The 27,166-nt window shown below is 52.7% G+C and overlaps 3 protein-coding genes across 8 annotated transcripts; 2 read left to right on the plus strand and 1 right to left on the minus strand.

Moving 5' to 3' along the window:
- The first annotated feature begins 540 nt into the window (after positions 1–540).
- GNB3 (G protein subunit beta 3) lies at positions 541–7,114 on the plus strand. The gene is made up of 10 exons (XM_002752265.6): positions 541–652; positions 876–962; positions 1,207–1,245; positions 2,547–2,653; positions 2,759–2,822; positions 2,946–3,108; positions 3,213–3,279; positions 3,362–3,563; positions 5,428–5,644; positions 6,525–7,114. Exons 2-10 carry the CDS (start codon positions 906–908, stop codon positions 6,629–6,631), a joined length of 1,023 nt encoding a protein of 340 aa, XP_002752311.1. The 5' UTR covers positions 541–652; positions 876–905; the 3' UTR covers positions 6,632–7,114.
- Positions 7,115–8,533: 1,419 nt separating this feature from the next.
- On the minus strand, positions 8,534–11,836 carry CDCA3 (cell division cycle associated 3). Of its 5 annotated transcripts, none has more exons than XM_035255573.3 (6): positions 11,399–11,836; positions 10,786–10,962; positions 10,420–10,549; positions 9,599–9,817; positions 9,369–9,475; positions 8,534–8,898 (listed from the first exon to the last, which is right to left on the minus strand). In XM_035255573.3, the coding sequence occupies exons 2-6, from the start codon at positions 10,903–10,905 to the stop codon at positions 8,743–8,745; spliced, it is 732 nt and encodes a 243-aa protein (XP_035111464.1). In that variant the 5' UTR covers positions 10,906–10,962; positions 11,399–11,836; the 3' UTR covers positions 8,534–8,742. The 5 variants fall into 5 exon arrangements, with proteins under 5 accessions (XP_035111464.1, XP_035111463.1, XP_009001741.1 ...); XM_035255572.3 differs by having other exon boundaries at positions 9,599–9,892; XM_009003493.4 differs by lacking the exon at positions 11,399–11,836 and adding an exon at positions 11,175–11,224.
- Positions 11,837–12,053: 217 nt separating this feature from the next.
- USP5 (ubiquitin specific peptidase 5) lies at positions 12,054–26,846 on the plus strand. 2 transcript variants are annotated; one of them, XM_002807082.6, is made up of 20 exons: positions 12,054–12,223; positions 15,449–15,574; positions 15,790–15,856; positions 16,052–16,185; positions 16,337–16,482; positions 16,712–16,896; positions 17,615–17,709; positions 18,410–18,603; positions 19,755–19,826; positions 20,113–20,200; positions 20,329–20,454; positions 20,911–21,064; positions 21,403–21,577; positions 22,695–22,783; positions 23,726–23,917; positions 24,372–24,515; positions 24,592–24,737; positions 24,955–25,108; positions 25,391–25,475; positions 26,201–26,846. In XM_002807082.6, exons 1-20 carry the CDS (start codon positions 12,113–12,115, stop codon positions 26,292–26,294), a joined length of 2,577 nt encoding a protein of 858 aa, XP_002807128.2. In that variant the 5' UTR covers positions 12,054–12,112; the 3' UTR covers positions 26,295–26,846. The 2 variants fall into 2 exon arrangements, with proteins under 2 accessions (XP_002807128.2, XP_035111460.1); XM_035255569.3 differs by having other exon boundaries at positions 23,726–23,848.
- The last annotated feature ends 320 nt before the right edge of the window (positions 26,847–27,166 follow it).

Below are 27,166 nucleotides of genomic sequence, written 5' to 3' on the forward strand. Positions count from 1 at the left end.
CCCAGCACCCTGAACTAGGGAGCACAATTTGAGATATTGATGATGGGGCCATCTATCACCCTATATCCCACCTCCTGGCCTGGTTGCTAAGTGGGCCCTGACTGCCAAGATCATCACCATGGATGGGGGCCGGGGCTGGCGGTGGGGGGCACTGGAGCTGTAGTTGCTTCTGCTCCTTTGCACCCTCCAAAACCCTAACCCTTAATCCTCACAGCTTTACTCTGATCCCATGAGGACTGATGCTCTTATCTCTGCCTGCAGAGACCGACCAGGAAGGCACCCCTTCAACCCCTCCTCTCTCAGGGCTTGTGGTGGGGGCTGCTCCTCTCTGTGGCCCTGCACTCCTGCCCCTACCCCTCCTCTAGGCTGGGCCCAAGTCTCTGGAAGCCACACACCTCCCTTTCTGTCCTCTCCCCCCCACCCCTGCCAGCTGATTTCATTTGCCTGACGTTGTGGTTGGCCCTACCCCTCCCTGTCAGCCCCCCCCCAAACCCCCCCCCCCCGCCAGTCGGGGCCAGGCCAGGCCAAGCCAGCTCCTCTGGCAGCAGAGCCTGGGCAGGTGACGAGCGGTCGCGGGCGTCGCAGCTGAGGGAGTAAGGAGGCACCCAGGAACCGGAGCTGGAAACCGGGCCGAGGTCCAGCCAGAGCCCAAGTAAGAGGGAGCTGGCCTGGGCTCTGCTCTCCTGGGCTGGGGCCCAGGGAGGGCGAAGGCAGGCTGGGGCTGGATGCAAAGGACTCCAAACTTGGAGGGCCTAGCCGGGGAGGTGGTGTCGGCACCCAGTCACTTCCCTGCATCTTGAAGTCTGGTGTGGGCATGAAGGTCAGAAGCACGGCCTGGCGGGGATTCCCCAACACCGACCCCATGTTCCTGGCAGGAGCCAGAGATACCCCTCGAGCGGTCAGCCATGGGGGAGATGGAACAACTTCGTCAGGAAGCGGAGCAGCTCAAGAAGCAGATTGCAGTAACTCCAGAGCCCTCCCCCTGGGGCCCCAGAAAACAGAGCTGGGGACAGGAGGGAGTGTGGCCCACAGGGAGGGGGCTGGGTTTGCTCTTGAGTGAGTAGAAGTGACCAGAGACTTTCCAAACTTGGATTGCGTATTTGAGACCCCCAAACCCCAGAGCCCCAAGCCCAACCTGCCTCAGGGGCCCTTGCACCCACAACCACCACCTTGCCTTTGCTCCCCTGATGTCTGCTTTCCCTGCAGGATGCCAGGAAAGCCTGTGCTGATGTTACTCTGGCAGAGGTGAGACCCCCTGTCCCCCTGAGGGCAAGACATGGGGGGGAGGGGAAGAGAGCTCCCTGACCAGCAATAGCCTGTTGCTTGGAGCTTTAGTACAGCATGTCCTTGGAGTGAGGAAAGCTGCTAGTTTATTTATTTAACCAACATTCAGTGGGACCTGCTCTGAGCCAGGCACCATATTGGATGCGAAAGACGCAGGCACAGTTCCTATTCTCGTCCGTAGAACATGAGTCACTACACCCCGCTCCCAGGGCCTTGAAGATGAAGAGGCGATAGTACCTTGTAAATCATAAAGGCCTTGCAGACTCTAGTTGCTAGTTTTCTATACAGTATTTTGTCAATTCTAAGATGCATGTTTCTTCACATTTTGACATCTCTGAAATCAAGATGCATTCAACAATGGATGATCGTTTCAATTAGAATTGGCAGCATCTTTTCTTTCTTAGTGATGCATCTTAGATCGGATCACATATGTTAATAGTGAACACTTTTTATGAGCCAGATACTGGGCTAAGCTGCATGAATACCTTTCATTTAACTTTTATGACGTCTCTGTAAGGCAGGTGCTATGATAAGCCTCATTCTACACCTTGAGGAAACAGATCAGGGAGGTGAAGTTACTGGCCTGAGATAACAAAGCAGGCCAGGCACAGTGGTTCATGCCTGTAATCCCAGCGCTGGGAGATTGATGTGGAAGGATCGTTTGAGCTCAGGAGTTCGAGATCAGCCTGGGCAACATAGTGATATCTTGTCTTAATAAAAAAAAAATGTCTTTAATTTTAAAAAAAGACAGCAAAGCAAGTAATGGCAATCAAAACTGTTCACTCCGGACCCCCAAGCAGAGGATCACACATTTCAGGAGGTGCAGTTCAGGGTCATGGTGATGCCCCAGGTACCCAGTTAAAAAGCTAGCCATGCTGCAGTAGGGGGGGTGACAGCAGGCTCCTCTCGGCTCAGGAGAGGCAACTGTGGGCATCTCTTCCCAAATCTGTTTCCAGTGACCTCACATTGGCAGCTTGAAATTGGCCAAAGTGCAAATGTTTATATCGTAGACATCACCTTCCCACCTTCCTCTCCGACAATGGAGAGATACTTGCTAAATACTTAGCAACACACCCCTGGCCATGCAGGCGTCTCTTTCCCACGTCAGTCCAAGACACTCAGGCCAGAGACTTATTTCTCTAAAGCTGGGGTCCTGACCTACAGCCTGGCACAGAGCAGGAACTTATATAGATCAGTGGCTGTGGCAAACCTCTGGGCATGTAACCTGCTCACCCTGATATTCAATGCCCCTCTCTTTGCAGCTGGTGTCTGGCCTAGAGGTGGTGGGACGAGTTCAGATGCGGACACGGCGGACATTAAGGGGGCACCTGGCCAAGATCTATGCCATGCACTGGGCCACTGACTCCAAGTGAGTCTTGGGAAGGTTGGGGGGAACCGAGAGTGGGAAGGTGAGAGCGGGAGGGAGGATGGCAGGAAGGAGAGGCTTGCATGATATGAGATGCCCTGTCCTCAGGCTGCTGGTAAGTGCCTCGCAAGATGGGAAGCTGATCGTGTGGGACAGCTACACCACCAACAAGGTACCAGCCCTGCCTCCCAAGCCTCCACCACTGCCTCCTTCCTAGGGACCCTATGCCTGCCCTCCTCTGCCAGCTGGGAGCTCAGCTCAGGTCCCATCTCTGCTCAAACCATCCTCCCTGCAGGTGCACGCCATCCCACTGCGCTCCTCCTGGGTCATGACCTGTGCCTATGCGCCATCAGGGAACTTTGTGGCATGTGGGGGGCTGGACAACATGTGTTCCATCTACAGCCTCAAATCCCGTGAGGGCAATGTCAAGGTCAGCCGGGAGCTTTCTGCTCACACAGGTGAGGGAGAGACTCTCTCCTCCCCTTGAGAGGTTCAGAGAACCCTGGGTTTTTCCTGGGCTGTGGCTGTGCAGCCAGGACACTGTCCTTCTAACCACCTCCAGGTTATCTCTCCTGCTGCCGCTTCTTGGATGACAACAATATTGTGACCAGCTCGGGCGACACCACGTGGTGAGGCTGAACGTTGCCAGTGCTGGGGCAGGAATGGTCCTGGCCTGGCCTTTCTTTAACAGCCCTCCCTCCTTCTTGGCAGTGCCTTGTGGGACATTGAGACTGGGCAGCAGAAGACTGTATTTGTGGGACACACGGGTGACTGCATGAGCCTGGCTGTGTCTCCTGACTTCAACCTCTTCATTTCGGGGGCTTGTGATGCCAGTGCCAAGCTCTGGGATGTGCGAGAGGGGACCTGCCGTCAGACTTTCACTGGCCACGAGTCGGACATCAACGCCATCTGTGTGAGTGCATCCCCACCCCCGCTTCACTCCAGCTCCTTCCCCACACTTCCCACAACACACACAACACACATCCTCTGCCCCTCCCATAGCTTCCCTAGCCCTTTCTTTTTTTTCTTGAGACAGAGTCTCGCTCCGGAGTGCAGTGGCGCAATCTTGGCTCACTGCAACCTCCACCTCCCGGGTGCAAGCGATTCTCCTGCCTCAGACTCCTGAGTAGCTGGGATTACAGGCGCATGCCACCATGCCCGGCTAATTTTTTGTATTTTTAGTAGAGACAGGGTTTCACCACCTTGGCCGGGGTGGTCTCGATCCCTTGACCTCATGATCCACCTACCTCGGACTTCCAAAGTTCTGGGATTACAGGCATGCACCACTGCGCCCGGCCAGCCCTTTCTTTCTTCCCTTGTTTGGAGACAGAGTCTCTGTCGCTCTGTTACCCAGTCTGGAGAGCAGTGGTGCGATCGTGGTCCACTGCAGCCTCAACCTCCAGGGCTCAAGCAGTCCTCCCACCTCAGCCTCCTGAGTAGCTGGTGCATGCCATCACACTTGGCTGTTTTGACTTTTTGTAGAAATGGGTTCCCACTATGTCACCCAAGCTGAGCTCAAACTTCTGAGCTCAAGTGATCCTCCTGCCTCCACCTCCCAAAATATTGGGATTACAGGCATGAGCCACTGCACCCAGCCCATTCTATCATGTTTGCTTTATCATTTTCTCTCTATAGAGAAATAGACAGCCATAGATACACGCACACGCGCACATGCACACACACACACACACACACAGATGTAGACACACATTTTCTTTCTGGGTCCTTTGAAAGTAGGTTGTAGATGTCATGCTTCTTTACCCCTTAAGTACTTCCTAAAACAAAGCCCTTCTTTTTTTTTTTTTTTTTTTTTTTTTTGAGACGGAGTTTCACTCTTGTTACCCAGGCTGGAGTGCAATGGCGCAATCTCGGCTCACCGCAACCTCCACCTCCTGGGTTCAGGCAATTCTCCAGCCTCAGCCTCCTGAGTAGCTGGGATTACAGGCACGCGCCACCATGCCCAGCTAATTTTTTGTATGTTTAGTAGAGACGGGGTTTGGTTTCACCATGTTGACCAGGATGGTCTCGATCTCTTAACCTCGAGATCCACCTGCCTTGGCCTCCCAAAGTGCTGGATTATAGACGTGAGCTGCCGCGCCCGGCCCAAAGCCCTTCTTTAACATCACAGTATGATTCTTAAAATCAGGAAACTTAACATTGACACTATAGCCTACAGTCTATATTCCAATTTCACCAATTGTCTCACAAATGTCCAAAATAGCTGTGTTTTTTTCCTATCCAGGATCCAATCCAGAAACGTGCATTGCATTCCCTTGCCATATCTTTTTAGTCGCCACCTTTAAACCGGAACTGTTTTCCCACCTTTCATTGTCTTTTATGTCATTGACATTTTTGAAGAGTCCAAGCTAGTTTTTTGTAGACTCTCCCTCCTTTTGAGCTTACCTGACATCTCCTCGCAGTGAGATTCAGGCCTTGCATTTGTACTGGACCCTGTTCTTGCACACCCTGATCCAGCCCACAGGAGTCTGGGACAATCTCCGTCTGCCCTTCTAGCCAGGTCACTGCAGGCAAGCCTTGGCACTCTCGCCTATGACATGGAAATGATGCCTGCCTGCAGCGCTGTAGTGCAGAGCAGGCGAGGGGCATAGGGAAGTCACTGCCACATGGTATGTGCTGGTGGGGCTGCTTCTCAGCCCACACCAAGGAAAGGCAGGCAGGGGGCTGAGAGCAGCGGCTTGACCTGGAGCTGTCGGGTGGGAGCCAGAGGGCAGGAGAGGCTGTCTAATCCCTGACCCACTTGCCACCTGTGCCCTCAGTTCTTCCCCAATGGAGAGGCCATCTGCACGGGCTCAGATGATGCTTCCTGCCGCTTGTTTGACCTGCGGGCAGACCAGGAGCTGATCTGCTATTCCCATGAGAGCATCATCTGCGGCATCACGTCCGTGGCCTTCTCCCTCAGCGGCCGCCTGCTATTCGCTGGCTATGATGACTTCAACTGCAATGTCTGGGACTCCATGAAGTCCGAGCGTGTGGGTAAGGGCCAGCCCTGGCTGCTGCTTCCTCAGCTGGAAGGACTCTCCCTATTCTGTACCCCTCATCAGCTCCCATTTCGGACTCTCTTATTGCTGTCCCTTGTCACTGGGTGACTCTACCCCTGGAATCCAGTACCCCTTGGTTCCCAACCTAAGACTGTCTTCCCTCAATGTTGCTCTAAGCAACCTCTCTGCACTGTCCAATGCCATGGCTGCTCCCTGCCTTAGGAGATGTGTGGACTCTGTCCAGTCAGTTCTGGGTTCCCGGCATTTCAGGGGCATCTACTGAGAGGCAAGACAGTCTCAGGGAAATATGGAATCAAGGCAGAATCAAGGAGATCTGGAGTGGCCTGAGGGCCCTCACTCCAGCCTAGGGCTCATCTAGGACTATCCTGAAGCTGGTCAGATAGGATGATTTCTTCTCTACCAAGAGGTCAGGTGCTGATGAAAATAACACTGGCCGAGGGCACAATCCAAATCCTAATTTTGTTGCTCACTTTCTGAGTGACCTTGGACAAGTCACTTCTCCGTGGGCCTGTTTCTTCATCTGGAAACAAATCAGATGGATTGCCTTGTATTCCAAGGTGCCCTTGGTTTTTTTCATAGCACACAGATCCTTCCGGCCTTTCCCTGTCTGATCCCAGCCCTCCCCCAACTGAAGCTCTTGACAGAGACCCCCCTGCCCTAGAGCTAATCCTCTTTCAGTCTCATCCTTCTTCCTCAAGGGTTGAGCCCAGCCTACCCAGTCTAGGATCCTTGCATGCATGTGCTCAAGCACGCACGCGCACACACCTGCACACACACCCCCCCACACACACATGCACACACTGCTTTCCAAATCAGCTTGGAGAGACATGGTGACTCCTTTCCCTCTTCCTCAGGCATCCTCTCTGGCCACGACAACAGGGTCAGCTGCTTGGGAGTTACAGCTGATGGGATGGCTGTGGCCACAGGTTCCTGGGACAGCTTCCTCAAAGTCTGGAACTGAGGAGGCTGGAGAAAGGGAAGTGAAAGGCAATGAAGACACTCAGCGGCCCCTCCCCGACCCCATCACATTCAGGTGTTCTCTCTTCCAGGTGCCATTCCCACTAAGCTTTCTCCTTCGAGGGCAGTGGGGAGCATGGGGACTGTGCCTTTGGGAGTCAGCATCAGGGACACAGGGGCAAAGAACTGCCCCATCTCCTCCCATGGCCTTTCCTCCCCAGTCCTCACAGCCTCTCCCTTAATGAGCAAGGACAACCGGCCCCTCCCCAGCCCTTCGCAAGCATAGCAGACTTCAGTCTTTGGCAGCAGGCCCCAGGACTCCCTCCAGAGCCACTACGTTTGTCCAGACCTGGGTGGGACAGGGCTTTGGCCCTGTGACTATGGCTCTGGCACCATTAGGGTCCTGGCCCTCTTCTTACTCATGCTTTCACCTTCTTCTACCTTTTTCTCTCCTAAAACACCTGCAATAAAGTGTAGCACCCTGGTACATCTGTGATGTTTGCCTTCCACTCCCTTCTGTTCCAAAAAGACCAAGGTCCCATTTAAGGGCAGTCATGTGTTACAGGTGCTGTGATAAAGGCTGGGTACTGGAGGATTGTGGGCTCATGGGAGGTGGTCTGAGATGGATCAGGAAAAGGTATTCAGCAGGTGGCTGGGGGAACCTCGTGTGCAGCAGTTTGCTATGGCCTGCCTGTGGTGCCTATGTGTGGCTGGTATGTGAGGGTTAGATTGAGAAGGAATCAGATTATATAAGGTCTTGAATGCCATGCCAGAGAGTCCAGACTTTTTCCTAAGGACAATGGGAAGCCACTGAGGAGTTCTGAGCAGACTAGTAACACAGTTATGCTTCACAGAAAGATTGCTCCAGATCTTTCAGAGATAAGCAGTGTAGGTTGATAAGAGGGAGGGAGGAAAGACTGGCACTAGGAAAACAAGGTGGGAAGCAGGTTGCAAGAACTGTGAGAGTGATAGGACAGAGGGGTTAGGGGGAGGAATTAGGAAGAGATGAAAGACGTGGAATCAGCCAGAACAGTAGCTCATGCCCATAATCCCAAAGCCTTGGCTGAGGCAGGAGGATCTTTTGAGGCCTGAAGTTCAAGACCAGCCTGGGCAACAAACATAGTGAGACCCTGTATCTACAAAAATTTAAAAATTAGCTGGGAAGGCTGGGCATGGTGGCTCATGCCTGTAATCCCAGCATTTTAGGAGGTTGAGGCAGATGGATCACTTGAGCCTAGGAGTTTGAAACCAGCCTGGGCAATATGGCAAGACCCCATCTCTATTAAAAAAAAATACAAAAATTAGCCAGGCATGGTGGTTCCTGTAAGCCTAGCTACTTGGGAGGCTGAGACAGGAGGACTGCTTGAGCTCAGAAGGTTGAGGCTGCAGTGAGCTGTGATTGTGCCACTGCACTCCAGCCTGGGTAACAGAACAAGACCCTGCTTCTAAAAAACAAATGAAGAAACAAAACATGGAATCACCAGGGTTTACCGACCAAGTGCTAGGATATAGGTAGAATATTGGGAGGGAAGGATTCGAGATAATGGCCAAGCTCTGGGTTTGGCGGCTGGGTAGATAATGCTATCACTCATAAGGAGAGGGAAGTGGGAATGAGGAGCAGCTTTTGGGGGAAGATGATAAATTCAGTTTTAGACAAACTGATGTTGAAGAACTTATGGTCAGGTTAGACAGGGAGACCTGGAAGTTACCAGAATGTAGGGAAGTGATAGCTAAACACCTAGGGTGAGCAGGAGGAAAGGGCTAAGGACAGGGCCATGAGGACACCACGGTTTACGGGAGGTATGCAGAGGAGGCTCAGAGCACCAGTGGACTCAGACCAGGGAACACAAGCTCTCTAGGCTGCCATTCTATATACAGAAGACTCAGTGCAAGGTTTAGATATACCTTTTTAAAGTATCATTTAAAATTACTTCCTTTAATATAAAAGAAACACACAAGATACAAAGAAAGCCCAACAAAGCTCTTAGTCCTAGTTTGGTAGTTGAGGAGGAGTCTAAGAAAACAAGCCTTTCCTCAGTATCCCTGGGAAAGAAGGGGTGAGAGGACACATATCACCAGGCCCTGGGTGACTGCATTGCTGGGGCCATGCAGGGCCTAGCTCTCCACTAAGGGAAAGTGCTGATTTTCCTTGTCATGGTCTTGGCCTTGCTCCCATTCTCGTCCTCCAGTTTTCAGAAGTCGTCCAGTTCCAAGAATGGCTCCTTCCTTTAGTTCACTAACATTTCCACTTAGGGGTGAAGGCCGTTTACCCTGCAAAAGGCAGTATATAAGTTGGCGGAGGTGTTGCTGTTCAGGAGTGGGAAGATCTGGGTAAAAGGGTCTCCCAGCTGGGCGCAGTGGCTGACGCCTGTAATCCCAGCACTTTGGGAGGCTGAGGCCGGCAGATCACCTGAGGTCAGGAGTTTGAGACCAGCCTGACCAACATGGTGAAACCTTGTCTCTACTAAAAATACAAAAATTAGCCAGACATGGTGGCGCATGCCTGTAATCCCAAGTCTGGGCAATACTAGCTACTCAGGAGGCTGAGGCAGGAGAATCACTTGAACCTGGGCCGCGGAGGTTGCAGTGAGCTGAGATCACGCCATTACACTCCATCCTGAGGTCAAACTCCTGACTTCAGGTGATAAGGGCAAAACTCCATCTCAAAAAAAAAAAAGGGGAGGTCTCCCACCCACTACATTGGATATCCTACTAACAGCTTTCACCTTCTCTTCCTTTACCTGTCGTGGTGTCAGGGTGCCAGGGGAGTTGTCATCCTGCAGGATGGTGAGCGGGGATCTCCCCAGTGCCTTGCTGCTGTTTGATTTCCATCTATTGCGCATAGAACCTGGGGTGGGTAAGGAATTAAAGCAAGGACCCAAAACTAGGGCTTACACTTTATTCTTCCTACACTCACCCATGGACATTATTCTTGCTTATCTTCCCTATATCTTGCCTTTAGATTCTGTACCTGAAGATCTGGGAGTCTCAGGGTCCCTTGAGGGCTTGTCCGAGCTCTGGCTGGCCACAGGGGTTTCTGCGGGCTGTCTTGCTTCCTCCTTGGAAAACATCTGTTTGGAGGAGAACTCAGTCTGGTTCCAAGGTGGCATCTGTTCCTCAACAGATAACTGGGTACCCAAAGGCAAGTCCAATTCAGAAGATGAAGGTGCCTCCGGGGGCAGAACAGGCTCTGGGGGAAGATTCGATTTAGAGTCTTCAGTTTCAAATACTTCACTCAGCTCTTTCACCAGTGGGCTTGGAGGGTCTAAAAGAAGTGAAGTGAACAGTGACCTTCTGATACACATCATTCAGCAAAGAACAAAAGATACAGGAACCTTAGGACTCATGCCTAGGTGAGTGAGCAAGTGGGAAGAGAAATCAGGAAATCAAGGTGAAAGGGAGTGATTTTTTTTTGAGATGGGGCTTGCTCTGTCCCCCTAGGCTGGACTGCAGTGGTGTAATCATAGCTCACTGTGGCCCTGACTTCCTGGACTCAAGCAATCCTCCCACCTCAGCCTCCTGAGTAGCTGGGATAACAGGCCCATGCCACCGTGCTTTTTTTTTTTTTTTTTTTTGTAGAGATGGGGTTTCGCCATGTTGCCCAGGCTGGTCTTGAACTCCTGGGCTCAAGTGATCTGACCACCTCGGCCTTGCAAAGTGCTGGGATTACAGGCATGAGCCACCACGCCCAGCCTGGGAACAAAAAAATTGTTAAGAGTGTGATGGGTCCAAGGATGGAGACCCTTCATGGACCCTACCGCTTCATTAGCATTCCCTGGGCCCAATACTTACCTCCAGTGCTGGTCTTCATAGGTGTCCGTGCGATACCAAGAGTAGGAGAACGGGGATCTGAGTCCTGGGCAGGTTTAAGATCCTCCAGTTGGTCCCCTGCTGCTAGGCCTGGCTGTGGAGAGCTCTCCACCTGTTAGGACCATAGGCTAGAACAAGTCTGGGCCCTGACTCTTCTCTCCTCTCCTCCCTATATTCCAGAAAGGAATTGTCAAGGCCCTCAGATAGCCAGCCTACCCCAGACAGATTGAGAATGCAGAAAATAAGGCCAGGATAAGGGTGGGGGCATGAGAGCTCTCTCAAAATCAGGTTAGGAAGAGGCCCAAGAATTCAGACATTTTCTGCCTTTCCCACTCTGGCCCACAGTACCTGGATGGGAGTGCGCAGGATGCCAGCACTAGGTGAACGGGGGTCCGCCACTCGAGCCAGATGCTTGTTGTGCAGCGGAGGTCGCGCTGGGGTGACTGGGACGCTCTTGGCTGAGCCCATCTCAACCAGGAGTTGCAGGGTGGGGGCAAGGCCCGGCCCAGGACGAGGAGGGAATGCCTGTAAGAAGTGACTCAGGTCTCAGCGCTTATTCCGACCACGTCGGACCTCCGACCCTAAACCACCCTATCTTCCCAGTTTCCAGTAGAGGAAGCTCCTGGCGGGAGACCAGAGGCCTCTGCGGGGTTAATGACTGCAGCAGCTGACCAAATGGCTTATTCTGGGCCTGCCAAGCCCGCTAACTTATTTGTGAAATTATTCAAATCACTTACCGGGCCCCAATTCCACCTCTAGGTGCACAACAGCTCGTGGCTCAACTCCCAAGGTTACAAGTTTCAAACTTCCCGCCACGCCCCCTGCCCTGATCCTACTGGCTCAGCCGACGTAGCTCTCATAGGCCCTCCACGTAAGACCCGCCCCCACCCAGGAAGCTATTGGTCTGGGAGAACGTCTATCATGGTGACTGTAGGGGTCAATTGACTGACGCGGAACTTGCCCAGGGGTGACGCCTCCTTGATAAGGGGACTTCTCTTCAGCATAGGCCTGCAAACTGTCCGTGGTGAGACTGAGGAATGCCAGTCTTCGCTTTCGAGACCTCTACTCTCAAGAATGAATTATTTTATTAAACAAAATAGAATCATGATTACACTATTATGCACACATCCAGCTGGAGTTGTGGTTTTCCTGAGGCGAGAGAGAGTAGCCTTACTGGTTGACAGATTTATCAATCACTCGACACAACCCCTCAAGCTCCGCCTCGTCGGATACCCCCTTTTCAAATACCAAGACAACTGCCCCTCTACTTTCCGACTAGACAGGTCCCCAGAAAACTTTCTGGAATTGAGAGCTTTAAAACAACCGTCAGTTCCTGCTCTTCAGTAGAAGGCACGCGAAGGGACTGTAGGGGGTCCCGGAGCCTGAGCAGTGGCAATTCGGAAGGCCACCTAGCGGCTCTACGTGCGCTACCGCCCTGGAGGAATGGGATTGGTTGTTTCAACCATCAATTGCCTAAGGAGCGCTTCTGATTGGCGTCAGTCAAGCGCGGGGCAGGGGCGGAGCACCGGCAGGCAGGCTCCGTCCAACTGCCATTCTCGCGCGTGGTCCCCGCCGCGCATGCCTCTAACGAGTGGCGTTCATTGGACGGGAGGGGCAGGGGAGGGGACTGGGAACGGTGCGAGCCGCGGTGTGTGGAGAAGCTGCTGCCGGTGTCATGGCGGAGCTGAGTGAGGAGGCGCTGCTGTCAGTATTACCGACGATCCGGGTTCCTAAAGCTGGAGACCGGGTCCACAAAGACGAGTGCGCCTTCTCCTTCGACACGCCGGTAAGCCCATTCCCCACGCCCGCAGCGAGCACGACTTCCTTCCATCGCACTGGTCATTCCGCCGGGGCCTGCAAGGCTTGGGCTACCGCCTCCCTGCAATGCACAATGGGACTTGTAGTCTCTCACGTGCCACAGTGCCGTTGCCTTTCATTAACTGCGGCTGTCGTGTGACTACCACCCCCGGAAGCCGTCGCGCTCTACTCTCTGGCTCCCCGCCTCGTGGAGCACTGTGGGCATTGTAGTCGCTCACTTCCCTCGTTGCCGTTCTAAGCTAGCGGTGCAGCCTGACCGTCGGACTACATCCCCCAAGTGGACCCTTAGGAAAACCTGGCAGTCGGCCTTATCTGCCGCGCACGGCTCTTCGGGTTTTGTAGTCTCGTGTGGGAGTGATGGGGACGACTGCCCACTGTTCTCAGCCGGGGTTGGAGTTGGGGGGTGGGGAACCGCAGTTCCTAGGCGGTTAACAGTCTGGGAGTGGGCCTTCAAGAAGTCCGGTTCAGAGAAAGGCAGGGTTAGAAAGCCTCCACCCCGTGGTTAATGGACAGGGGGCGGGGAGGCGAGTCACTGGTGGTAGGGAGGGGAGGAAAGAGGAGAGGAAAGCTCTAGTCGTTTTTCCTTTGAAGTGAGCAATGGCCGCAGCCCCCACCCTTCCCCCGCCCCCCCCCCCCAGCCCATCACATACAGCCGAGGGAACCCCTTTTAAAGTATTCCTAGAGAGGTAGTTTCTTTCTCGGAGGATGCTAAGGCCTCTTTTCCATCCCATTCCCACTCTTGGCTAGTTACACGAAGCCACCTCCCACACCGTGCTTCACGTTTTGCAGGCTCCACCTGGTACCTCTCTTCCTGCAGTTCTGCCTTCTTATGTCACCCTCAATCGAGGAGGCCCTCCGGGGCCCCAACTGAGAAGGCAGCAGCTTGGTTGGGATCCGCCCCCCTCACCACCCCTCCCTACAAGCTGCTGGGCCCTGCCCAGGGTATTCTGCCAGACCAGCTCGTGGCCTGAAAACTGCAAGTCAGAGTGGAAAGCCTTCATTACTGCATCACCAGTACTGAGTAGAAGAGCATGATGTGAGGCCCAGTTCAGGATCATCACTGTGATTTGTGGTTTGCTTGGTTTGCTAGGCTTTAATCTGGACCTCAGACAATGTGCTGCTTCTCTGAACTCTGGCTTTGGCAGAGGTAAAAGAGGACTGCGCAGAGCAGAGCTCCAGGGTTCCCAATCCTTGGTGAAATCAGCATCTTTAATTTCCAACAGAGGAGTTTAATCCCTTCAGAGCTCCCACTTTCTTCCTAGGAGGAAAAGGTTTTCCTTAAATTACCAGTAGATGGGAGAAGTCAGTGGGTCCCTCTTTACACTTATATTCATTCCTGTCTCTCTCCTTAGTAACTGCTTTAAATAATCCAAACAGGGTTTTTGTAATCTTGTGACATTTTTCCCTCTTTCACCCCAAGTCAAGAGATTTTCAATGTGCCCTGGTTATTTGCTAACCAACTTCCAGCATATTTGATTATTTTCAAATTGGGTTCATGGTAGAAAGAGCTTGATTGACCTCCCTGGTGAGAAATGCTCTATTTGTTCATGAACTTGCAGTACACACTGTTCTCGGAAGTGGTACCGAGCAATCTATGGGGCCAAGAACTACCTTAGACAGCGCTCTGTTTTTAATATCACAGCAGATAAATAGTCAAGGCCACTGAGGCTTTTATTCCTGGAAGAGGTTACCTACTGTTGCTCGAAGGCTTGGATCTGAGAGAAGACTCTTACTGTCTCCAAAAACCTAGGTCTGGTGGCATGTGCCTGTAGTCCCAGCTCCTCAGGAGACTGAGGCAGGAAGATCACTTGAGCCTGGGAGGTTGAGGCTGCAGTGAGCTATGATCATGCCTTCTCCATCACTCTTTACAAGGGCACTGGAAAACTTGGTCAGCTTTGGGGGAAACCCATCCTCCTTAATCAGCTGTGTTTCTGGGTGGACACCCGTCTGTCCCTGTTTTCACAGGTTATGTGTGTTCTAGCTATCTCAGCAAGTGTTGTGAGATTGTTCTAAGAAGGGGCTACTTTGAGATTGGTGATTGTTGGGACTTGAATAGGGATCTTAATGGTCAGAGAGGAGGCAGAGGAGAGAGGGTGGTGGCTACAGAATGCTGAACTTCATGACCCTGCCAGACGACTGGCTGCAGATTTAGTAGCGAGTCCCTAAAAAGTCATTGTTCCCCTGGAGCCACGCTTCAGCAGGAGAGGAGGGAGAAGACTCACAGTGTGGACTCTGGTAGAGTGTGGGAAAGGAAAGGTCTTTTTGGCTGGATGTTTAGGCTCACTGCTGTCATCCCAGCATTTGGGAGGCCAAGGTGGAAGGATTGCTTGAGGCCACAAGTTAAAGACCAGCCTAAGCAGCACAGTGAGACCCCATCTCTTAAAAAAAAAAAACCTAGGTCTGGTGGCATGTACCTGTAGTCCCAGCTCCTCAGGAGACTGAGGCAGGAAGATCACTTGAGCCTGGGAGGTTGAGGCTGCAGTGAGCTATGATCATGCCACTGCACTTCAGGTTGGGTGACCGAGTGAGACCCTGTCTCTAAAATACATTTTTTTTAAAAAGGAAAGGTATTTTTGCTCGCTGGCATACTTGGATCAGAGATGCCAGATCGCTGGCATACTTGGTTCAATTCTGGAATCTGTGCTCTTCCAGTCTGGAAGGTCTTCCAAATCTTGGAGATCAGATAGGGTTTGTCTTAGGTGTACCTGATTTGGGTTCAGTGTCTGATATAAAAGTCTTTCCTCTTCCAGGAAGGGACCCTTTTGCCCTTTGAATGTAACCTCCAGCACTGGAAGTCAACGGTATTTGAGCCCCATTTACTTTCTGGATCTGTTAGCCCCAGGAAAGAGGTGAAAGGAGTCCTCTGTGATGGACTAAAAAGGCTCCAAAGCCCAAGAAGGAGCAAGAGGAAAGTGAAATGGTGACTGGTGGTGCTGCCGAATGGCGAAGATGAGCTGCTGTTCCTCAGCCCCCGATGTCCTTGTTGGTTGTTAGCAACGTCATGGGAGGAAATGGGGAGAATCATAGCTATGTCCCAGGTCCTAAAAGGCTGAATAACTTGCCAAGGGCCACACAGTGTTAGAGAACAGAACGTTTCTTCTGGAGCCCAGCAGTTTGATTCCAGGTTTTGGTTTCCTCACCTGGCCAGGCTTCACAACCTCCTCATATTCCCCCCCTACCTCTTGTCCTGCAGGAGTCTGAGGGGGGCCTCTACATCTGTATGAACACATTTCTGGGCTTCGGGAAACAGTATGTGGAGAGACATTTCAATAAGACCGGCCAGCGAGTCTACTTGCACCTCCGGCGGACCCGGCGCCCGGTAGGGACAGGGCTGGGTACATTCTGTTCCATTCTGACCTGTTGGACTCAGTTTCTTTTTTTCACCTACTTATGTTTGTGTCATTAAAGCTTGGCACAGATGTGTTTGAGCTTTATTCTGTTCTGAGATGAACCACTACCTCCTTCCCTCCCTCCTCCCCATTTGTTCCTTTGCTTGTGCTCATTGCTAATCCAGCCCTTCCTGCTTCATTGCAGAAAGAGGAGGACCCTACTACAGGCACTGGAGACCCGCCCCGGAAGAAGCCCACACGACTGGCTATTGGTGAGCACCACTGCAGTTCTGTTCTTCTCCCTGAGCTGGTCTTTCTGGCTCTCAGCAGCACCAGGAAAGCCCCAAAGAGTGGGCCTGATTGGTGGCCCTAGAACTCTGGATGGGGCAAACGAGGTGCTGCATCGGAGGAGGGACATTGACCTATTGTCCTTGCTCTACTCTCCCTCTTCTTCCCTATACCTCCAGGTGTTGAAGGCGGGTTTGACCTTAACGAGGAGAAGTTTGAATTAGATGAGGATGTGAAGATTGTCATTTTGCCAGATTACCTGGAGATTGCCCGGGATGGACTAGGGGGCCTGCCTGACATTGTCAGAGATCGGGTATGACTCCCTCGCATTCTACAAGATTCTAGAGCAAGATGGGACAGGGTAGTGATGTCTTAGGCAAGCACTGACAAAGCCAAAGGCCGAGGGGAAGAGGGGCATGTGGGGCAGGAGGTTGGGTACTGCCTCTGACCCTCTGCTTCCTCAGGTGACCAGTGCCGTGGAGGCCCTACTGTCGGCTGACTCAGCCTCCCGCAAGCAGGAGGTACAGGCCTGGGATGGGGAAGTACGGCAGGTGTCTAAGCATGCCTTCAACCTCAAGCAGTTGGACAACCCTGCTCGAATCCCTCCCTGGTAAGGCCTGGCCCCTCTGCCTCTGGGCACCACCCCCAGAGCAAGGGCAAGGAGACTACTCTTCTGGCGGATCTGGTGGGAGAGAGCGTAGGGAGCAGGATAGGAAGGGAGACTTAGAAATGAACAAGACATGGGAATGGCCAGAGGAAAGGAGAGAGAGACCTCTCTCTCTGCCACTCCCACATATTCCTGACCCACATTTCCACTGATTCTCTTCTCCCTGGGTTAGTGGCTGGAAGTGCTCCAAGTGTGACATGAGAGAGAACCTGTGGCTCAACCTGACAGATGGCTCCATCCTCTGTGGACGACGCTACTTTGACGGCAGTGGGGGCAACAACCATGCTGTGGAGCACTACCGGGAGACTGGCTACCCGCTGGCTGTCAAGCTGGGCACCATCACCCCCGATGGAGCCGGTACTCCCTCCACTCCTCCAGCCACTCTTACTCTCAAATGTGTTTCATTTGTTAGTGATTTCCTGTGACATGTAGAATATGTGAATGCATTATCTTGATAAGAAAGGAAAATAGCCAGATGCAGTGGCTCACGTTTGTAATCCCAACACTTGGGGAGGCCGAGGCAGGAGGATCGCTTGAGCCCAGGAGTTCGAGACCAGCCTAGGCAACATAGTGAGACCTCATCTCTACAAAAAAAGAAAAAATTAGCTGGATGTGGTAGCTCCTGCCTGTAGTCTCAAGTACTCAGTTGGCTGAGGCAGGAGGATCACTTGAGCACCTGGGAGGTTGAGGCCGCAGTGAGCTATGATTGCGCCACTGGACTCCAGCCTGGGCTACAGATACCTTGTCTCAAAAAAGGAAAATACTGCAGGCGAGACTAAATTTGTGACTACTCCCTGCTCGTCCTCATCCCTTTCCTGCCAAACCTATCTTACTTTAAACCACATGGGTGGAATCAGAATCACAATTAATTCCAACCCTTACCCTATTTCATTTGTCTTCCCTAACAGTCGGTCCTAGAAGGGCTATGACCTCACTCATGTTCAGGGGAACCAAGAGGGTGGACCTTACTGGCTGTCCTTCTGTCACCCCCACGTCCCTTCTGGGCAAGGGATGGAATGGTGACCAGGCCAGTCCTGAGCCACTTCCCCTGATTCTCTTCTGCTTCCTGTTCTAGACGTGTACTCGTACGATGAGGATGACATGGTCCTGGACCCCAGCCTGGCCGAGCACCTGTCCCACTTTGGCATCGACATGCTGAAGATGCAGAAGGTGAGACCGCCTTCAGCTTCAGATTCTTTCACTTCCCCCCCTGTGAGGCCCTTCCTCCTTGCCTGAGGCTGAGGTAGGGTTTTAGAGAAATCTAGTTAACCCCTTCCCCAAGATATGTGGGCTTCTTTTAAATAACTTTCTAACATCATTTATTCAGTGAATACTGCTGAGTACCTACTATGTGCTAGACGCAGTAGCAGTGTGAATAAGACAGATGCGGTTTTTGCTTATAAGAGCTGTACTCTAGAAGAAAAAGGCAGACATTAGTCACGTTTCCACATGAATAAATGAATAGTTGCAAACTGGTGGGTGCTATGAAAGGGAGGTGGAGGGTATTATAGTAGTTAACAGCAGGGGGACCTGGCCTAGTTTAGGGATCAGGGACATTTCCCTGAGGGGGTGATGCTTGAGTGACAGTGTGAAGTGGGGGTGGGGTAACTTAAGGATGGGAAAAACATTTCAGGTAGAGGGAATTTTTATTCCTCATTCAAGCAGAGGCCCTGATGACTAACGGGCCTCTGGGACAATTATGTGTGGCCTTTCAGAACTTGAACTGGATGATACTCAACATACCTCCCATGTTTGAGCCTGTAATTCCACAAATTCTAGGCTGGATGTCATCCTAGACTCAGTGAGAGATCAAGGTAAAAACTACAGGATTGAGTTTCTCACTCAGTCTGAAGTGCCCCTTCTCACACAGACAGACAAGACGATGACTGAGTTGGAGATAGACATGAACCAGCGGATTGGTGAATGGGAGCTGATCCAGGAGTCGGGTGTGCCACTCAAGCCCCTGTTTGGGCCTGGCTACACAGGCATCCGGAACCTGGGTAACAGCTGCTACCTCAACTCTGTGGTCCAGGTGCTCTTCAGCATCCCTGACTTCCAGAGGAAGTGAGTAGTGTCCTCTCCTTCTCCAGGCCCCGTCCTGGTCAGCAGCCTCTGGGCACACCCCTTCAGCTGCCCTCAGCACTTCTGCGTTTGTTCCCAGTTTTAAGAGTAGCTCCTATTGGCTGGGTGTGTTGACTCACACCTGTAATCCCAGTACTCTGGGAGGCCAAGATGGAAGACTCTTGAGTCCAGGAGGTTGAGACCAGCCTGGGCAACACAGCGAGACCCTGTCTTCTCTCTTTTTTTAAAAAAGTGGGGGCGCTGGGAACAGTGGCTCACACCCGTAATCCCAGGACTTTGGGAGGCCAAGGTGGGCAGATCACGAGGTCAGGATTTCAAGTCCAGCCTAGCCAACATGGTGAAACCCTGTCTTTAATAAAAATACAAAAAATTAGCCAGGTGTGGTGGCACGGGCCTGTACACCCAGCTACTCTGGAGTCTGAGGCAGGAGAATTGCTTGAACCCAGGAGGCGGAGGTTGTAGTGAGCAGAGATCACCCCGTTGCACTCCAGCCTGGGTGACAGAGCAAGACTCCATCTCAAAAAAAAAAAAAAAAAAAAAAATAGTTCCTGTGGCACTTTGACTGACATGCTGTGAGAAGAGCAAGTTAGGGAGCTGCACCACCAGCACCCCAACACACAAACCCCATGGATAGCGCAGCGTGTCAAGTCCCAGGGCTCTGTGGCCTTCAGACAGACCCAAGGGTTAGCAGGTAATCTTTATTTTAGGCCGGTGACATCAGATGAGCACCTAACATGGACATGTAGCACTTGGGGAGGAGGGGGCTTGGTATACTAAGAAGAAAGGCAGGTTCTAAGCCAAAATGGGTTTACTTTCGAATTGCGGAAAAATTAGAATGTGAATGCTCAGAATATGTCAACAGGTTCTGCCCAATAGGATGTGAACTGCACTTATCCTAATCCCAAGCTGCCTTCCCCTCCCCGGCTCCTGTGCTGCCAAGCTTGCTGCACACTGGACATAGCTGAGAAGGGGAGAAGAGGCAGGCTGCTGGAGAGGACGGACTCCAAGCTTCACCCACATAACTCCCCACTCTAAGGGGAGCCTGTTCACAGAGTTAGTAGATGTTTGCTCCCTTCCCTTTTCCTTGGAACTCAGGCCAGAGCTGCTCCAATTGTTCTTCCCTTGACTTTTAGGTATGTGGATAAGCTGGAGAAGATCTTCCAGAATGCCCCAACGGACCCTACCCAGGACTTCAGCACCCAGGTGTATGTAACCAGGTCCTATGTAGCAAGGCTGTTGAGAGTCATGGCCGTGGACCTTCCTCCTCCATGGCTGCCTGAGGGGCGCAGCACTTTACCCCTTGGCCTATTATGAGCTTTTGGGTGACTGCCCTCTGGGCGTGTTGTCTGTCTTGAGCTGGGTTCCTGTGGAATCTAAGGTTTTTCATGTTGTCGAGAGTTGGTGAGGGAGAGCCATGAGCAGGGGTTGAGTTGGGGCCACTAGCAGGGGGACGTTAGTTGAAGTGAAATGTTTTCTTGGATATTAATGCAGGGCCAAGCTGGGCCATGGCCTTCTCTCCGGGGAGTATTCCAAGCCAGTACCGGAGTCGGGCGATGGGGAGCGGGTGCCAGAACAGAAGGTGCGTCTAGGACTCTGTCCCTTTCAGGCTCTGGGATTGTGGGGAAGCTGAGGTCTGGGAGATGTCTAAAGAAGGCCTCTGGATGGCCACTGAGCCCTCGCTGAGTCCCCTGTGCTGACTCTACCCAGGAAGTTCAAGATGGCATTGCCCCTCGGATGTTCAAGGCCCTCATTGGCAAGGGCCATCCTGAATTCTCCACCAACCGGCAGCAGGATGCACAGGAGTTCTTCCTTCACCTCATCAACATGGTGGAGGTAAGGGCTGGGAAGATGGCACACCCCCATCTTCCTGCCATTTACTTCCTCTGCTTCCTGCCCATTCCTCCCTCTGTCAGCCTCAACCCAGTCCTACCCCTGAACCCCTACAGTCTATGTCCCTGTGAGCAGTGCTTGCACCTGAGGAGGATAGTGAAGGCGATCATCGTTACCGTTGATGGGCTCGAAGCCCAATTCAGATTATGCCCAAAGACAATGATACGAGAATCCTTGCTGCTTATAAAGAAAAATACAGGCATGTTCCAACACAATCCCTCAGTGCAGGGATGGGACCAGAAGTGGGGTGGGGGCTGGTTAATTAGGGAAGGTTTCTGCTCTGCATCCCCGTGTTCCTGAGTGGTAGTCTGCCTTCCTTCCTGACTCTCCCATGAACCTTTCAGCCTTCATTCAGTTCCCTGGCTGCCCAGACCGCCCTACCCTGCCTCTTTCCCATAGAGGAATTGCCGGAGCTCTGAAAATCCAAATGAAGTGTTCCGCTTCTTGGTGGAGGAAAAGATCAAGTGCCTGGCCACAGAGAAGGTGAAGTACACCCAGCGAGTTGACTACATCATGCAGCTGCCTGTGCCCATGGATGCGGCCCTTAACAAAGGTAGGTTGCTCCATCAGTAAGTCCTTGGCACGGTGGGAGGCTAAGGTCTAGGAAGAATGCTTGGGCACCTGATAGCGAGCAGAGCCCATGGAATGCCCTGCTCCACCAGCCAAGGTTCCAGCCTGGGCCACCAGGGGTAGGTAGGATTAACCTCACCCAATGGACTCTCAGCTTGTTAGCAGTGCTGTGTGGAAACAGAGGCAAGATATCTTGGACGTGTCAGGGGGACTTTGGAAAGGTAGAGAAACTGAAATACAGATACAGAGCCGGTAGGGTGAGGCTAAGCAGGCAAAGGGCCAGCACCCTCTGAAGGATCCACCGACCCATTCTGTCACTAGAGGAGCTTCTGGAATATGAGGAGAAGAAGCGGCAAGCTGAAGAGGAGAAGATGCCACTGCCAGAACTGGTTCGGGCGCAGGTGCCCTTCAGCTCCTGCCTGGAGGCCTATGGGGCCCCTGAGCAGGTGGATGACTTCTGGAGCACGGCCCTGCAGGCCAAGTCAGTAGCTGTCAAGTAAGTCCTCTGGTCGGGGCCTGAGGCTGTGGGTCTGTGGCAGAACCATCCCAGAGGATATTTCTGCCTGTTCCCTGTTCTTTCATCCCTTTGTGGTTGGAATCTTAGGGTTCAGTCAGCTGGGCTGGTAACCTGGCCCTGATGGAACCAAGGAGCCCTAGGGGGTAGACACGGGTGGTGACTGCACCACCTTGTCCTGCCTCGCCACTCCCTCTTCTCCCGCAGCATGGGTCTCTGTAATGTAGCTTCTCTTCACTCCCCTCAGTCATGGCTGAGCACAGGCACTTAGGATCAGCTGTGGGCAGCATTTGGATTTCCAGCAAATGGGCCCACTTTGTGGCTAGCCATTGGCACCTGGCATGGCTGTGAGACCTGAAAGATGGCTTTGGACTTGGGGAGTCAGCCACCTAGCCCTTTGCTGCTCCTGCCAGTGAAACAGCCCTTCATGCGTGTGTGCGTATGTGTTTTGTTTTTTTTTTGAGACAAAGTCTCACTCTGTCACTCAGGCTGGAGTGCAGTGGAGTGATCTCAGCTCACTGCAACCTCTGCCTGTCCTGTTCAAGCTATTCTTCTCCCTCAGCCTCCCAAGTAGCTGGGACTACATGCACGAGCCACCGTGCCTGCCTGATTTTTGTATTTTTAGTAGAGACAGAGTCTCACCATATTGGCCAGCCTGGTCTCAAACTCCTGACCTTGTGATCTACCCGCCTTGGCCTCCCAAAATGCTGGGATTACAGGCATGAGCCACTGTGCCCGGCGTTTTCTTTTTTCCTTTCTTTAAATAGAGACGGGGTCTTGCTATGTTGCCAAGGCTGGTCTGGAACTCCTGAGCTCAAGCAGTCATCCTGTCTTGGCCTCCCAGAGTGCTGGAGTTGTAGGTGTCAGCCACCATGCCTGGCCTTTTTTCTTTTGTTGTTTACAGCCTGCCTTCTGGCCTCTGCTGCTCCTCATTGGCTGAGGAAAGGCATCAGATACCTGCCCAGGGGAGGAGAAGAATATGGAGGATCTTCTGGGTTACTGGGATTTCTACCCATAAGGGGCGGAACCCCAGGTGGGAGTTTCAGGAGGGGAGAACCCTGGGGATTCTCTGGGTACCAGCACGTTCTCTCTTCCCTAGGACCACACGGTTTGCCTCATTCCCTGACTACCTGGTCATCCAGATCAAGAAGTTCACCTTCGGCTTAGACTGGGTACCGAAGAAACTGGGTATGGCTGCTGGAATGAGGGAGGTTAAGCAGAAAATGCTAGAGAAAGAAGGGCCTTAACACATGTAAACTAGTGTTTCTCAAAACTTTTCCTCTGAAAGGGGGGAAAATCACCTTGAATGTTTCAAAATGTATCTAGCGTGAAAGCACTAACTCAAAATATTAAAGGACTTCTTTGATTTGTATAGGTAAGATTTACAACCAAAAGTGATTTTCGTAGGTTTTTTTTAATAATTGGTAAGACGTTTTCATTTTGATAATCTTGAAATGATTAATTCTCGTGAGTCTTACAGGTCCCTGACTGTCATTTGAGAACTCGTGATGTACCTTCATTTTCTAGATGAGGAAGCTGAGACTCACAGGAGTATAAAATCATTCTGTCTCAAGTTCTGAGCCCCCTGCCCTGTCCATAGCACATCTGTAGTAGATCTAGGACCGGCATCCTGGTCTCCCGACTCCCAGGCTTAGTATTATTGGTCTTATACTGGGACCCCTAAGATTGGTGCCATGCTTTTAACAGCTCCTTTTTTTTTTTTTTTTTTTGAGAGAGTCTTGCTCTGTCTCCAGGCACCAGGCTGGAGTGCAGTGGCACGATCTCGGCTGACTGCAACCTCCGCCTCCTGGGTTCAAGCAATTCTCCTACCTCAGTCTCCCAAATAGCTGGGACTACAGGCGTGCGCCACCACGCCCAGCTAATTTTTGTATTTTTTTTGGTAGAGACGGGGTTTCACCATGTTGCCCAAGATGGTCTCAATCTCTTGACCTTGTGATCTGCCCACCTCAGCCTCCCAAAGTGCTGGGATTACAGGCGTGAGCCACCGCGCCCAGCCTTTAACAGCTCCTCTTTACAGAGCAGTTCTGACATGGGGGCAGGGGATTGAGGTTCCTGAATCGCTTTCCAGGTGGGCCTCCGGGAGCTGCTGAGGTGACCCTTTTCCCACAGATGTGTCCATTGAGATGCCAGAGGAGCTCGACATCTCCCAGCTGAGGGGCACAGGGCTGCAGCCTGGAGAGGAGGAGCTGCCAGACATTGCCCCACCCCTGGTCACTCCGGATGAGCCCAAAGGTAGCCTTGGTTTCTATGGCAACGAAGACGAAGACTCCTTCTGCTCCCCTCACTTCTCCTCTCCGACATGTTAGTGACTCTTCTTCCTGCCTGTCTCTCCCGTGCTGATGGGGGCTTCTCTGCCTTGCATCCCCTGCCCTGTTCTTTGTGTTTCTCCTATCCTCCCTGTCCAATTTCCTCTGCCCTTTTTTGATTGATGTGGGGCCTGACCAGAGCGCTCCTGGCCTCCTCCTGGGTGTGGATGGCAGCAGTACCTGCTAGTGGCCCCTCTGCCCTTGTTATCTCCCTGGTTTGAGTAGGGTGGGGGTATCATGTTCCAGAAACACGGCCCATTCTGTGAGAATGGGCAGGGACCCACATTACAATTGTGTGGTCATTTTAGTCTTGGGATAAGGTGCCAATCTATGGGAGAAAAATGCATGGAATGGGTGACTGGAAGAGGGCTGGAGCCTGCCTGTGGGAGGGAGGAAGAGCAAACAGTGGTCCAATCAGTCGGTCCCTGTATCCACAATTCCCATCACAGCGCCCATGCTGGATGAATCAGTCATCATCCAGCTGGTGGAGATGGGCTTCCCTATGGACGCCTGCCGCAAAGCTGTCTACTACACGGGCAACAGCGGGGCCGAGGCCGCCATGAACTGGGTCATGTCGCACATGGATGATCCAGGTAGGCCGGGGTGGGGAGCAGGGTGGGGCAGGGCCTCCATCCTCCCCCAAACACATCCACCCCTTCACATCTACAGATTTTGCAAACCCCCTCATCCTGCCTGGCTCTAGCGGGCCTGGCTCCACAAGTGCAGCAGCTGACCCCCCTCCTGAGGACTGTGTGACCACCATTGTCTCCATGGGCTTCTCCCGGGACCAGGCCCTGAAAGCGCTGCGGGCCACGGTATGGGCTGCCCCAGCTAAGAACATGGGGCCAGTGGGGAAGAAGCGGGTGGGAGTGAGGGGCCATCCCTCTTGAGCAAGACTAAAGACAACAGGTGTGGTCTGGCCAAGGCTGGGTACCACTGTTTTTGGCTGTGATGGAGCTGAGGCCTGCTTTCGCTGCTGGTTTTCTTGCCCCAGAACTTGTTAGAAAAAGTAACACTTCCCTCCTCTCTAAGAACAATAGTTTAGAACGGGCTGTGGACTGGATCTTCAGTCACATTGATGACCTGGACGCTGAAGCTGCCATGGACATCTCAGAGGGCCGCTCAGCTGCCGACTCCATCTCTGAGTCTGTGCCAGTGGGACCTAAAGTCCGGGATGGTCCTGGAAGTGAGTGTCCCTGGGAAGCAGGACAGGCCTGGTGGAATCTGGTCAGTCTGCTACTCCACATCCCTCATGCAGGCAGCTCTCCCCTCCTCAGGAGTCAGGGGATTCTCTCCACCAACATGACATCTGAGGGTGGGGTTCTCTTGACGTGGAGACAGGGTCTGGCCCAGTACCTGCCTCACATTCCCTGAAAACTCCTGTCTGAGCTGTTGGCTGTGTCTTTGGACCATCACTCAAGCATTCCTCTCCTGTTTCCTTCCTTGACCCCTCTCTCTCCTTCCCTAGAGTATCAGCTCTTTGCCTTCATTAGTCACATGGGCACCTCTACCATGTGTGGTCACTATGTCTGCCACATCAAGAAGGAAGGCAGGTGAGTGCTGGCCATGTGCGTTTTGAGTGGAGAATCGTGAGAATGAGCAGGGCCATCTGGAAGTCCTTGGGATAGCTGTGGGAGAAGGTGAAGGGACTGCCTGATGGGGGATAAAGATGCCGGAGAGTGACAGGTGGTCTTGCAGCTGTGATTGGCCCAAGGGTTAGATCTGGCCACTGGCTTTTTTTGAGATGGGATCTCAGTATGTTCCCTACGCTGGTCTTGAACTCCTGAGCTCAAGTGATCCTCTCGCCTCAGCCTCGCAAAGTGCTAGGATTACAGCTGTGAGCCACTGCACCCGGCCAGGCGCCCTGCCTTTGTAAATAAAGTTTCACTGGAACATGGCCACACTTGTTTATGTGTTGTCTGTGCCTGTTTTCATGCTGCGGCAGGAAAACTGAGTCATTGTGTCAGAGACCAGAGCGCCTGGAGAACCTCAAATACTATCTGGCCCTTTCCAGAAAAAGTTTACCAATCCCCTGCCTCCCTGGAATGGGTGGGGGGTGGTTGTAAAGGTACTGGAGAATCTGAAGACATCAAATAGGGATCATGACCCTTGTGTGAGATTGTGAAGCTCCCTTTGGGCAGGTGGTGTCTGGGCGGTGGATTTGGGGTACCGGCAGAGAATGTGGAGAGCACTTCCAGGGGCTGTGTCTGAGAGACTATGTGATGCCACCTGGAATGCCCAGTTTGTTCGTTCTTTTCTGTTTTCTCCGTTTTCCCAGATGGGTTATCTACAATGACCAGAAAGTGTGTGCCTCTGAGAAGCCACCCAAGGACCTGGGCTACATCTACTTCTACCAGAGAGTGGCCAGCTAAGAGCCTGCCTCACCCCTTACCACTGAGGGCAGGGGAAGACCACCTGGCCTGAGGGAGAGGGGCTGAGGGATGGCCTTCAGCCCCCCTGCTCTGTACCCTTTTCCTTTTGTCCCCGGCAGCAGGGAAGAAGCTGGAGGCCGTGGGAGAATGGCCGGACAGAGTGGAGGGGCAGCGATAGACTCTGGGGATGGAGCAGGAAGGGGACCGGAGGGGCTGGCCACCTGTCTGTAGGGAGACTTTGTTGCTTCCCCTGCCCCTGGAATCCACAGTGCTCTGCTTCTCTGTGTCGCCCTGCCCAGCACCCTGGTGTGGAGGGAGGGGTCTCGTTTGTGCGCGTGGGTGTAGCTTTGTGCATCCTCTCCCAGGGGAGGGAGCACCTGTGCCTCCCCCACCTGTTTGCCCCTGTGTGGTTGGTCAAAGAGGGATATGAGGGAAATGGGGACCCCCACCCCTTGCCCTCCTTACTCAGTCTTTCCCCCACCCTGTTTCTTCCTTGTCCTTCTCTGGAAAATGCCAAAATACATGATGTGAATAAAACTACAACAGCTAAAATTGTGTCCTGTTTGATACCTTGGGAGAGGCTTACCTTCTCGAGGTTAGCAAGAGGGCCGGTTAGCAGAGGGGCATTTCAGAAAACCCCCCTAGCTCTGCCGCCTCTTCCCCATAGGCAGGTCTCCACTCCAGTCGTTCTAGAGTTCTTGGGAAATCGGGGTTGGGTGGGGAAGTGGAGTCGAGTGACTAAATGCTGGCACAAAGCTGAAGAAAGATGGGATGAAGAGCCCTTGCCTCTAGTCACACAGGAGCCCCAGTATTTCCCAAATGTCCCTAGGGGCTAGCCGGCTTCAGTCTGGGTCTCAGTCCCTGCAGTTCCT

This window comes from Callithrix jacchus, chromosome 9, assembly GCF_049354715.1.
Source record: "Callithrix jacchus isolate 240 chromosome 9, calJac240_pri, whole genome shotgun sequence".
Classification (NCBI taxonomy): Eukaryota; Metazoa; Chordata; class Mammalia; order Primates; family Cebidae; genus Callithrix; species Callithrix jacchus.

What these genes read in the sequence shown, in the direction of transcription:
- GNB3 (XM_002752265.6), top strand. Translation starts at nt 906, where the DNA reads ATGGGGGAGATGGAACAACTTCGTCAGGAAGCGGAGCAGCTCAAGAAG. An exon ending in AGCTCGGGCGACACCACGTG is followed by an intron (nt 3,280 to 3,361) that starts GTGAGGCTGAAC and finishes CCTTCTTGGCAG; the next exon opens with TGCCTTGTGGGACATTGAGA. An exon ending in CGGACATCAACGCCATCTGT is followed by an intron (nt 3,564 to 5,427) that starts GTGAGTGCATCC and finishes CTGTGCCCTCAG; the next exon opens with TTCTTCCCCAATGGAGAGGC.
- CDCA3 (XM_035255572.3), bottom strand. Translation starts at nt 10,905, where the DNA reads ATGGGCTCAGCCAAGAGCGTCCCAGTCACCCCAGCGCGACCTCCGCTG. An exon ending in TCCTGCGCACTCCCATCCAG is followed by an intron (nt 10,550 to 10,785) that starts GTACTGTGGGCC and finishes TGGTCCTAACAG; the next exon opens with GTGGAGAGCTCTCCACAGCC. An exon ending in GCACCCTGACACCACGACAG is followed by an intron (nt 8,899 to 9,368) that starts GTAAAGGAAGAG and finishes TGCCTTTTGCAG; the next exon opens with GGTAAACGGCCTTCACCCCT.
- USP5 (XM_002807082.6), top strand. Translation starts at nt 12,113, where the DNA reads ATGGCGGAGCTGAGTGAGGAGGCGCTGCTGTCAGTATTACCGACGATC. An exon ending in ATCCCTGACTTCCAGAGGAA is followed by an intron (nt 18,604 to 19,754) that starts GTGAGTAGTGTC and finishes CTTGACTTTTAG; the next exon opens with GTATGTGGATAAGCTGGAGA. An exon ending in GGATGCGGCCCTTAACAAAG is followed by an intron (nt 21,065 to 21,402) that starts GTAGGTTGCTCC and finishes TTCTGTCACTAG; the next exon opens with AGGAGCTTCTGGAATATGAG.